At 45.0% G+C, this 13146-nt stretch overlaps 1 protein-coding gene across 1 annotated transcript in view; it reads right to left on the minus strand.

The window, feature by feature from the left end:
- Positions 1-11620, minus strand: part of SPAG17 (sperm associated antigen 17) — a 296695-nt gene extending 285075 nt beyond the window's left edge. Inside the window, exon 1 of the mRNA XM_077807348.1 lies at positions 11519-11620. Within this exon, the coding sequence (XP_077663474.1) occupies positions 11519-11620 (102 nt within the window). The remainder of the gene's footprint in view (positions 1-11518) is intronic.
- Positions 11621-13146: the final 1526 nt, after the last annotated feature.

Below are 13146 nucleotides of genomic sequence, written 5' to 3' on the forward strand. Positions count from 1 at the left end.
TGGTAGATAGCTAAAAGGAGACAAATTTTTAAAGTGCATATATACCAATGCTAGAAGTCTAAATAATAAAATGGGTGAACTAGAGTGCCTCGTATTAAATGAGGATATTGATATAATAGGCATCACAGAAACTTGGTGGAATGAGGATAATCAGTGGAATACAGTAATACCAGGGTACAAAATGACAGGTTTCAGAGTAACAGCCATGTTAGTCTGTATTTGCAAAAAGAAAAGGAGTACTTGTGGCACCTTAGAGTCTAACCAATTTATTTGAGCATAAGCTTTCGTGAGCTACAGCTCACTTCTTCGGATGCAGCTGGTCCTGGAACCCACCCTAAGTGGAGCAGAGGATCTGTCCAAGAGGTGAATATAGCTAGACTTCCTGGTAATAGTGACCATAATATAATTAAATTTAATATCCCTGTGGCAGGAAAAACACCACAGCAGCCCAACACTGTAGCATTTAATTTCAGAAAGGGGAACTACACAAAAATGAGGAGCTTAGTTAAACAGAAGTTAACGGGTACAGTGCCAAAAGTGAAATCTCTGCAAGCTGCGTGGAAACTTTTTAAAGACACCAAAATAGAGGCTGAATTTAAATGTATACCCCAAATTAAAAAACATAGTAAGAGAACCAAAAAAGAGCCACTGTGGCTAAACAACAAAGTAAAAGAAGCAGTGAGAGGCAAAAAGGTATCCTTTAAAAAGTGGAATCATAGAATCATAGAGTATTAAGGTTGGAAGAGACCTGAGGAGGTCATCTAGTCTAATCCCCAGCTCAAAGCAGGACCAACAGCAAATAAATCATCCCAGACAAGGTTTTGTCAAGCCGAGCCTTAAAAACCTCTAAGGATGGAGATTCCACCACCTCCCTAGGTAACCCATTTCAGTGCTTCACCACCCTCCTAGTGAAATAGCGTTTCCGAATATCCACTGCAACTTGAGACCACTGCTTCTTGTCTGTGATCTGCCACCACTGAGAACAGCCTAGCTCCATCCTCTTTGGAACCCCCCATCAGGTAGTTGAAGGCTGCTATCAAATCCCCACTCACTCTTCTCTTCTGCAGACTAAATAACCCCAGTTCCCTCAGCCTCTCCTTGTAAGTCATGTGCCTCAGCCCCCTAATCATTTTCGTTGCCCTCCATTGGACTCTCTCCAATTTGTCCGCATCCCTTCTGTAGTGGGGGGACCAAAACTGGCCACAATACTTCAGGTGTGGCCTCACCTGTGCCGAAGAGAGGGGAATAATCACTTCCGTCGATCTGCTGGCAATGCTCCTACTAATACAGCCCAATATGCCGTTGGCCTTCTTGACAACAAGAGCACAGTGCTGACTCATATCCAGCTTCTCGTCCACTGTAATCCCCAGGTCCTTTTCTGCAGAACTGCTGCTTAGCCAGTCGGTCCCCAGCTTCTAGCGGTGCATGGGATTCTTCCTTCCTAAGTGCAGGACTCTGCACTTATCCTCGCTGAACCTCATCAGATTTCTTTTGGCCCAATCCTCCAATTTGTCTAGGTCACTCTAGACCCTATCCCTACACTCCAGCGTATCTACCTCTACCCCCACATCTTAGTGTCATCTGAAAACTTGCTGAGGGTACAATTAATCCCATCATCCAGATCATTAATAAAGATGTTGAACAAAACTGGCCCCAGGACTGACGCCTGGGGCACTCCACTTGATACCGGCTGCCAACTAGACATTGAGCTGTTGATCGCTACTCATTGAGCCCGACAATCTAGCCAGCTTTCTATCCACCTTATAATCCATTCATCCAATCTATCCTTCTTTAACTTGCTGGCAAGAATACTGTGGGAGACAGTATCAAAAGCTTTGCTAAGGTCAAGATATATGACATCCACTGCTTTCCCCATATCCACAGAGCCAGTTATCTCATCATAGAAGGAAGTTAAATCTTAGTGAGGAAAATAGAAAGGAGCATAAACACTGGCAAATGATGTGTAAAAATACAATTAGGAAGGCCAAAAAAGAATTTGAGGAACAGTTAGCCAAAGACTCAAAAAGTAATAGCAAATATTTTTTTAAGTACATCAGAAGTAGGAAGCCTGCTAAACAACCAGTGGGGTCACTGTATGATCAAGGTGCTAAAAGAGCACTCAAAGATGATAAGGCCATTGCGGAGAAACTAAATGAATTCTTTGTATTGGTTTTCATGGCTGAAGATGTGAGGGAGATTCCCAAACCTGAGCCATTCTTTTCAGGTGACAAATCTGACGAACTGTCCCAGATTGAGGTATCATTAGAGGAGGTTTTGGAACAAATTGATAAATTAAACAGCAATAAATCACCAGTACCAGATGGTATTCACCCAAGAGTTCTGAAGGACTCAAATGTGAAATTGCAGGACTACTAACTGTAGTCTGTAACCTATCATTTAAATCAGCTTATGTACCACATGACTGGAGGATAGCTAATGTGCCAATTTTTAAAAAGGGCTCCAGAGGTGATCCCGGCAATTACAGGCCTGTAAGCCTGATTTCAGTACTGGGCAAACTGGTTGAAACTATAATAAAGATCAATATTATCAGACATATAGATGAACATAATTAGTTGAGGAAGAGTCAACATGGTTTCAGTAAAGGGAAATTATGCCTCACCAATCTACTAGAATTCTTTGAGGGGGTCAACAAGCATGTGGACCAAGGGGATCCAGTGGATATAGTGTACTTAGATTTTCAGAAAGCCTTCGACAAGGTCCCTCACCAAAGGCTCTTATGCAAAGTAAGCTGCCATGGGATAAGAGGGAAGGTGCTCTCATGGATTGGTAACTGGTTAAAAGATAGGAAACAAAGGGTTGGTATAAATGGTCAATTTTCAGAATGGAGAGAGGTAAATAGTGGTGTCCCCCAGGGGTCTGTTGTGGGACCAGTCCTATTTAGGGTGACCAGATGTCCCAATTTTATAGGGACAGTCCCGATTTTTGGGTCTTTTTTTTAAATATAGGCTCCTATTACCCCCACCCCTTGTCCCGACTTTTCCCATTTGCTCTCTGGTCACCCTAGTCCTATTCAACATTTTCGTAAATGATCTGGAAAAAGGGGTAAACAGTGAGGTGGCAAAATTTGCAGACGATACAAAATTACTAAAGACAGTTAAGACCCAGGCATACTGTTAAGAACTACAAAAGAATCTCTCAAAACGGGGTGACAGGGCAACAAAATGGCAGATGAAATTTAATGTTGATAAATGCAAAATAATGCACATTGGAAAGCATAATCCCAGGGCTGGCCTTACCATGAGGTGAACTGAGGCGACTGCCTCAGGTGCCTGACGGGGGGGTGGGGGGGACACCACTAGGACCCAGAGTATAGAAAATTGTGGCTGCTGCTGGTGCATATGTATTCTCTCTCTCTGCTCTAGATGCACAGAGATGGTGGAGTGCTGTGCTGGAGGAAGGAGGGCACAAGAGACATAACAGGCAGGCAGGAGAAAAGGTGAGAGGGAATAACAGAAAGCAGCAGAAGCTGAAGGGAGAGAGGAGGAGGAGCCTCTTATGTACCTCTCTAGCATCCCCAGGAGCCTGGACTGATTAACAACAGCTTCTCAGGGAGCTTCCTGTTTCCTGCTGCTTCCCTGAACCCACTTGAGGAGAACAGGCAGTCAACTGAAATAGCAGGAGCCAGTTAGGCCCTTAAGACGCTGATATCTTCCCTCACTCAGGCCCTGATACCAGCCTGCTTATTTGTCCCCTTCACCTGAGTGTTGAGAGCCACTATAGCTGGCACAGAACAGCAGTCATGAGGGAAAGAAGAAAACACCCCTCTGAGGCAGCATTCAGAAAAAGAAAGAAAGCAAAGGAAGCTTTTCTATTTAAGCAGGAAGGAGCTCTCCTGAGATACATAGACGCAAATGTTCACGGTGAGCCTTCCGGCCCCAGTGAGGATGTGAGTGGTGAAGAGATGCCTGATCTTCCAGTTAGCCAGAGTACAGGTGACCTTGCAGCTACTGCAGCATCCATATCTCCATCTCAAATGGATGTAACCATACACATTCCTGAAAGAAAAGTGTAAATCAGAGAAGAGCGTGGTAGAGGTGCAAGAAACAGCTGCTGCTGAGTTTAGTTCCTTAAGTCTAGATGATCCAGGACTGTGGACCCACTTGAGCAGTAGCCTGAGGGACTTCCTTGTACTGCATGGGCCACAGCAAGTGAAAAACTTCATGTTCCCCAAAGACAATGAAAATAAAAGTTTCCATCCAACACATTACTGGCATGAAATCCCCAATGGTGACAAAGTGGAGAGGCCATGGCTTATGTACTCAAAAAACCCAGAATGCTGCATACTGTTTTTGTTGCAAACTCTTCCAGTCTAATGTTCCAGCCACATTGGGTTCTACAGAAACAAAGGACTGGAAAAATCTGGCTAGAAATCTGGCATGCCAGGAGAAGGCAGCAAATCACCAGAGAGCAATCCATAGGTGGAAAGAGCTTGAGATGAGACCAATGTTAAAGGCCACCATAGATGATCAGCATCACGAGAAGATTGCATCACAGTCTCTTTACTGGCAAAATGTTCTGAAAAGGCTCATTGCCATTGTGAGAATGCTTGCTACCCAAAACCTAGCACTCCCATGGCACTTCAGATCAGCTGTATGTGCCAAACAATGGAAACTTCCTTAAAATTGGGGAGCTGATGGCTGAGTTTGATGCTGTACTCCAGGAGCATCTAAGAAGAGTCACCACCCAACAAATGTACACACACCACGACCTTGGAAAAACAATTCAGAATGAGATCATACAGTTACTGGCAACAAAAGTCAAACAGAAGATTGTGGCAGATCTGAAGTCAGCAAGATATTACTCTGTTATTCTGGACTGCACACCTGACATCAGCCATATGGAACAAATGACTTTAATGATGTGTTTTGTAACAACAACAGAACCTAGTGAAAATGTCCCTGCAATGGTGACTGTCAGAGAGCATTTTCTAGAATTTATTGACATTGATGATACTACAGGAGCTGATATGACAAATGTGTTTCTTAAAAAGCTGGAAGATACAGGATTTGCGATAGCTGACATGAGAGGTCAGGGCTACGATAATGGTGCTAACATGAGAGGAAAGAACAGAGGAGTGCAGACATGGATCCGAGAGTTAAACCCTTGAGCTTTTTTGTCCCATTCAGTTCTCATTCATTGAACTCGGTGGTCAGTGATGCAGCATCAGCTTCTAGTGAGGTTGCTGAATTTTTTAATGTAAATCAAAGCATCTATGTATTTTTCTCTGCATCAACTCATTGATGGCAAATTTTGAAGCAACATCTGGGAACATCCTCTCTGACATTGAAACCACTGAGTGCCACACGATGGGAAAGTCGAGTGGAGGCGATAAAGCCAATCAAACACCAAATTGGGAAGACAGATGATGCCATAGTTGCCATTATGGAAGATAATGCTATGAAAGGAACTGTTTCTGGGAGAACAGTGGCAGAGGGAAATGGAATCACCAGAAACATACATAACTTCAAATTTCTGTGTGGCTTAGTGTTGTGGCATGACATTCTGTTTGAAATAAATGTTGTAAGCAAGAGACTCCAAGGTGTTGACCTTGATAAAACTGGAGCAACGGAACAACTGGACAAAGCAAAGTCAGACCTACAGTCTTACTGATCAGATGAGGGATTTCAAAATGTTCTGAAGAGTGCACAGAAGTTGGCAGAGGAACTTCACGCTGAAGCTATTTTCCCACCCATTCAAGAATACAAGAGTCACCGAAGATGAAGACATTTTGATTACGAGGCACGGGATAATCCCATAAGAGACCCCAAACAACAATTCAAAGTTGAATTCTTTAACCAGGTGCTAGATTGTGCAATACAGTCAGTTGAAGAATGTGTCATGCAGCCCAAGGAACACAGCAGTATATTTGGGATGTTGTATGATATTCCAGAACTCCACACTATACCTGAAGAAGACCTACAGCAGCAATGCAGGGCACTAGAGACAGTGTTGACACATGATGAGATGAGTGATATTGATGCGAGGGATTTAGGTGATGAACTGAAAGCCCTTTCAAGATACATTTCAGCAAGATCAACTCCAAAGGCTGTTCTGAAATATATGTGCACAAATAAGATGACCACCCTCTTTCCAAATGCTTTTGTTGCTCTGCGCATACTTCTAATACTTCCTGTAACAGTTGCCAGTGGAGAACGCAGCTTCTCCAAGCTGAAGTTCATAAAAACACATCTACGCTCCACAATAACACAGGAGAGGCTGGTCAGCCTTGCAACCATCTCAATAGAGCATGAGCTGGCCCAGACTGTGGACCTTCAGGAAGCAGTTCAAATCTTTGCAACCAAGAAGGCATGGAAAGCACCACTTTGATTATTCAAACAGATAAAAATGCCAGTCTTTACTATGCAGACAAGAAAAGTTACTTTTGCTGTTCAGGCGTTCGAAAGTTAAGTGTTACTTAAAATTTTTGAACAAGGCATTTTAAGTTGTTAGTTCTCCTTTATTGGGGTAGGTAGCAGAGCAGTACCATGAGAAGACTAGAACAGGAAGAAGGCAGAATTGAGACCTTTCAAAGTTTTGGCCCAAGCGAGGAGGCATGGGGGCATCATTTGAGCTTCCTGCCTCAGGTGCCAAAATGTTGAGGGCCGGCCCTGCATAATCCCAACTATACATATAAAATTATGGGGTCTAAATTAGCTGTTACCACTCAAGAAAGAGATCTTGGAGTCACTGTGGATAGTTCTCTGAAAACATCCACTCAATGTGCAGTGGCAGTCAAACAAGCAAACAGAATGCTGGGAATAATTAAGAAAGGAATAGATAATAGGACAGAAAATATCATATTGCCTCTATATAAATCCATGGTACGTCCACATCTTGAATACTGTATGCAAAGACTACTGCACTGGGCAGCACAGCATGGGGAGGAGGTGACCAGCCCTCTGTGGAGAAAGAAGTGGTTCGGGACTATTTAGAAAAGCTGGATGAGCACAAATCCATGGGGCCGAATGCGCTGCATCCGAGAGTGCTAAAGGAGTTGGTGGATGTGTTTGCAAAGCCATTGGCCATTATCTTTGAAAACTCATGGCGATCGAGGGAGGTCCCGGACGACTGGAAAAAGGCTAATGTAGTGCCCATCTTTAAAAAAGGGAAGAAGGAGGATCCTGGGAACTACAGGCCAGTCAGCCTCACCTCAGTCCCTGGAAAAATCATGGAGCAGGTCCTCAAGGAATCAATTCTGAAGTACTTAGAGGAGAGGAAAGTGATCAGGAACAGTCAGCATGGATTCACCAAGGGAAGGTCATGCCTGACTAATCTAATTGCTTTCTATGATGAGATAACTGGCTCTGTGGATGAGGGGAAAGCAGTGGATGCTTTACTTGACTTTAGCAAAGTTTTTGACACAGTCTCCCACAGTATTCTTGCCAGCAAGTTAAAGAAGTACGGGCTGGATGAATGGACTATAAGGTGGATAGAAAGTTGGCTAGATTGTCGGGCTCAACGGGTAGTGATCAATGGCTCCATGTCTAGTTGGCAGCCAGTATCAAGTGGAGTGCCCCAAGGGTCAGTCCTCGGGCTGGTTTTTTTCAATATCTTCATAAATGATCTGGAGGATGGTGTGGATTGCACCCTCAGCAAGTTTGCAGATGACACTAAACTGGGTGGAGAGGTAGATACGCTGGAGGGTAGGAATAGGATACAGAGGGACCTAGACAAATCAGAGGATTGGGCCAAAAGAAATCTGATGAGGTTCAACAAGGACAAGTGCAGAGTCCTGCACTTAGGACGGAAGAATCCCATGCACCGCTGCAGACTAGGGACCAAATGGCTAGGCAGCAGTTCGGCAGAAAAGGACCTAGGGGTTACCGTGGACGAGAAGCGGGATATGAGTCAACAGTGTGCTCTTGTTGCCAAGAAGGCCAATGGCATTTTGGGATGTATATGTAGGGGCACTGACAGCAGATCGAGGGACGTGATCGTTCCCCTCTATTCGACATTGGTGAGGCCTCATCTGGAGTACTGTGTCCAGTTTTGGGCCCCACACTACAAGAAGGATGTGGAAAAATTGGAAAGAGTCCAGCGGAGGTCAACAAAAATGATTAGGGGACTGGAACACATGACTTATGAGAAGAGGCTGAGGGAACTGGGATTGTTTAGTCTGTGGAAGAGAAGAGTGAGGGGGGATTTGATAGCTGCTTTCAACTACCTGAAAGGGGGTTTCAAAGAGGATGGATCTAGACTGTTCTCAATGGTAGCTGATGACAGAAGAAGGAGTAATGGTCTCAAGTTGCAGTGGGGGAGGTTTAGGTTGGATATTAGGAAAAACTTTTTCACTAGGAGTGTGGGGAAACACTGGAATGCGTTACCTAGAGAGGTGGTGGGATCTCCTTCCTTAGACATTTTTAAGGTCAGGCTTGAGAGAGCCCTGGCTGGGATGATTTAGTTGGGGATTGGTCCTGCTTTGAGCAGGGGGTTGGACTAGATGACCTCCTGAGGTCCCTTCCAACCCTGATATTCTATGATTCTATGAAATGTGGTTGCCCCATCTCAAAAAAGATATATTGGAATTGGAAAAGGTTCAGAAAGGGGCAACAAAAATGATTAGGGGTATGGAATGGCTACCGTATGAAGAGAGATTAATAAGAGTGGGACTTTTCAGCTTAGAAAAGAGATGGCTAAGGGGAGATATGATTGAGGTCTATAAAATCATGACTGGTGTAGAGAAAGTAGATAAGGAAGTGTTGTTTACCACTTATTATAACACAAGAACTAGGAGTCACCAAATCAAATTAATAGGCAGCAGGTTTAAAACAAATAAAAGAAAGTATTTCTTCACACAATACACAGTCAACCTATGGAACCCCTTGCCAGAGGATGTTGTAAAGGCCAAGACCATATCAGGGTTCAAAAAAGAACTAGATAAATTCATGGAGGATAGGTCCATCAATGGCTATTAGCCAGGATGGGCAGGAATAGTTTCCCTAGCCTCTGTTTGTCAGAAGCTGGGAATGAGTGACAGAGGACAGATCACTTGATGATTACCTGTTCTGTTCATTCCCTCTGGCGCACCTGGCACTGGCCACTGTCGGAAGACAGGATACTGGGCTAGATGGACCTTTGATCTGACCCAGTAGGGCCATTCTTATGTTCTTCTTTTGCTATCAGCTAACATCTGTGAAACCCACTGGCAAAGCAGCTCTCATATCCACTAATGCTGGTCTACACTGAAGACTACAAACTCCTCCTACCAATTATAGTCCATTAGTCCAAGTGGGAGAGATCTGTGTTGCAGATCTAAAGGTTCCAACCCTGTTAATGACCCTCATGGGTGTTGTCACCATGGTGATACATGATGGATTTTTTTCACCATTTTGCTTTTTTTTTTTAAACCAAGGAAATTATGTAAAAAAAAACTACATTAAAAGAACATTAAGTTTGCAAAGTGGAAGATTACCATAATGAACACACACAAAGGTGCCAGTGCATGGGCAACCTTAATTCTAGCATTTCCTAACTTTTGAGCGCTTGACTTTTCAATTGTAATGTTCCTTTAATGTAGTTTTTGTATGTAATAAACAAATAGATCAAGGATATTAAAAGGAGATTAATAGAATTTGGAGCATATTATTATGGCCAGTTAAAATGCAAAGCAGGTCAGTAGTGACCAAAAGCTGTTGCAATGTGATGGCTGTTGGCCTCCTGTGAAACAAGTTGATGGTCCTGGTCCAATTTCCAGTGGACAATGTCCACATCACAAAAGCCACCACCATAAGTAGAACTAATTGACATTTCACTGCCTCGTTAACAATCTCAGGGCCAACAACTGAACAGGCAATCAAGAATAACTTACCCTCTCACTCTTAAAAATAAGGGTTGAGACTCATTATTTGGAGAAAAATGGGGGATTTCAGTCTTTAGAGTTGTTGAGCAGCACTTACTTTAAAAAAACATTATGTTTGATTGTGAATTAAACTCCCAATATCTGGTTATTAAAAGCAGTCTTTTTAGGTAAATGTATAAATATAAATATATAAAAGAGAACTTGGCATCAGTATAGTTACTGGTAAATTGTTCAACCAGTTTTTAAAGCAGCCTGCTTTATTTAAAAGTCCATACACTTATCTGCTTAAATAGAGGTCACCCCAATTCCTAGAGGGGGCACAGCAGTGACCCAATAAACAGAAAGGCCATGGAAGCCATTTGTCTCACTTGCAAAAGCAGTGCTAGAAAAACATATGCTACATAAATATTATTGTTTGCTAAACTGCTACACTATTTTGAAATCAAATTCTTTCTAGCAAGTTAAGATTTATTAGAATTACATTATTTACATAGGACCTGGAAACCTAAATATGCTTTTAGATCCTCACACACCATAAAAAAGGGTCTTTTAGCTACACACACGCTCAAGTAGGAAAATTATAGCTTCACATTTTCAACGCTACAGTTAATGCTGTGTCAGCACCTCCATCAAACCTAGTTGTTCAGCAGCTTATAAAAGTTCACTCTGAACTGAAACTTGGCATCCAGTCTCAGAAAGAAAAGTCTCAAAAAGAAAAAGAGAGAAAATCTGTTTGTCTGCTTTTCCTTTATACAGTGTGCAAAGTGCACGAAGGTTATCTTTTTAAATTTGTTCTTCTTCTACTACTGTATAATTTAAGGATGGGTACCTGGAGAGTCCCACTATATTACACAAATATTTTAGCACCACTAATATAAATTCTTGAATTAGTTTACCCTCAACAGAAATAAGCAAACACAATAATTTATTCAATGGGAAAAAGTTACTTCTATTCTTGTCCTCAGAAGGTATACTATGAAGAGAGCCGAGCTTACTGAGAACATACAGTAGCCTCTAGTGCCTTCCAACCATCAGTTCATGTTTGAAGGGAAAGATCAACATACTGTAGTATAGTATACATATCCCCATCTCCAAAGGCAAAGTGAGTGAATATGATGTTTGCTAATTACACACCTTCTGTGAACCAGAACATCAAGTAATTTTCTTGTCTCCAATGATGAGTTTTATAATGAATTCTCTACTCCTGGAGATAAAAAGAGCTCCAGGGCTGTCTTTATATGTAGTTTTAAAAAAAAGGTATTTATGATAAAATAATAGTTATGTATAATTATAAATTAGTATAGTTTTTGATATATAGCAATGGTATTTAGTTATTGTATTAAAAAGGTTTATATATGTATGTGTAACGACATAGATCTTCATGTCTATAAGTATAGGGTTGCACTGGGCCCCCTCACCCTTTAGCCCCCACTGTGCCACGCCCCCTCCCGGCTCCTCCTCACCCCCTTAATCCCCACTTCCCCCCTTTCCTGAGGCCCCACTATGCCCCACCCTTCCCCACTTTAGCCCACACCACACCTAGGGTTGCCAACCCTCCAGGATTGTCCTGGAGTCTCCAGGAATACGTCCAACCAAACCTGGCAACCCTAATCGTGCCCCTCCTTGCCCCCTTAGCCCCCACTTGCCCCTCTACACCCAGACCTCGCTGTGCCCCCCTCTGCCTTGCCCCCTTTTCACCTCCTCCAGGCGGGCGGACACCAACCCGGCCTCCCAGCTCTTGGCAGCGGCCCCGGGCCCCCCGGTGGAGCTGCCGCCGCTCTTAGGCCGCTTCGGCCCCATGGGGCGCTCGGAGTCTCCCCCGGCTCAGTCGGGACGCGGCCGGGTCCTCACGCCGTATCCATAGCAACCCAATTCCTCCTGCCCGCACGACGGGGCGCCTTCCGGGCACGCCCACCACGCTATCTCCATAGCAACCGAGCTCGACGCCGGCTGGGCAGAGGGGTAGCGGGCGCAGATAATACAGCCCCCGCCCCACGTGTCTCCGTGCGCGCGTCCGCCCACGGCACGGTGCGCACGCGACGGTGACCCCTCGCTGCCTGTCGCCTCCCAGTCCCTGCTCGCGGTGAGCGCGTGCCCAGGGATTAGGGCCTGGGGAGCCTCGCGCCCCGCCGCCCCGTGCGGTAGGGAGGGGCGCTTTCGGCGGGAGGGAAAAGCTATGCTGAGAGCTGGCTGAGTCTGAGCCCAGCCCAGCGCTACCCAGACCCTGGCACCAGCCGTGCCTGGCGCCTGACTCCGGGCGAGTGACTGCAGCACTGGCGAGCGGGTGTGTATTCAGCCCCCTCCAAAATCTCCAGGGCCAGGGCTGGGGTCCGACGTTCATGTAGCAGCAGCTGCGGCCAGCCTGACTGGAGACGGGCGGCCTCACCACGCATTGCACCGCGTGCAGTCGGGCTGCTGGTGGGGATTTCACCTCTGGGCCGGTGCAGAGGAGACGGGCTTTGCGCCCCCCTTTTCCCCCCATATGCAAGGGCGAGGGGGCAGATTAGCCCCAGGAGCAAGTTACAGCCGTTTTAAGATTAATTGTTATACTTAATGTCATTCCCAAAGTGATTCCGAGGTCAACACCCTTGTAAACCGGTGTTCTCAAGTACCCCACTAGGTCTGTTCTGCACCATGACTTGTGTGACTCCCCTCTGGACCGTCTCCATGCAAGGCTAGCCCAAGAGTGTGTGTTTCGTCTGGGCTCTTAGGCCCTGTTCGTTGGGACTAGGAGGAGGCAGTGGGTCCTCTCTGAGCCCCTCCATGCTGACACTAGCCTGGAGGAGACCACATGGCCCATCTTGATCCCTCCGCAGTGAGACTCAGAGCTGAAAGAAGGCTGTCTGGTCCACCTGGGTACTTTGTCTACACAGACACTAGGACAGGGAAGAGGGTGTGTTTCCCCTAGGCATTTCCCCGTGGATGCCAAGGGCTAGAAGGAGATTGTCCTGCCCAGAGAGAGAGAGTCGCTTGTCTTACTGGGCTCAGTATATAGGCAGTCATCTGCAGCTTTATTGTCTCCTCATCTTCAGTGTACTGAAATATCTTTGTTAACAGAGCTTCACCATATAGATGTTATATTTTTACCTTTCCATATTGGTATGGGCAACTCAGAGGGAGAGAATAGGGGCAGTCTCCTATATCACGTACCCTCCTATTAGCGGTACCTGGGGACTGCCAGCATTGGGCTTTTCCCCCAAAGCATCCTTCTAAAATGAGTGCTGGGCTGGGGCTAAATTTGAAGGATGCAGCCCCATCAGAGGGGAAGAATGAAAGGCAGTGCACTCAGATGTGACTAACATGAAATTTCAAATCCAAACAAGCAT

Source organism: Eretmochelys imbricata, chromosome 1 (assembly GCF_965152235.1).
Source record: "Eretmochelys imbricata isolate rEreImb1 chromosome 1, rEreImb1.hap1, whole genome shotgun sequence".
Lineage (NCBI taxonomy): Eukaryota > Metazoa > Chordata > Testudines > Cheloniidae > Eretmochelys > Eretmochelys imbricata.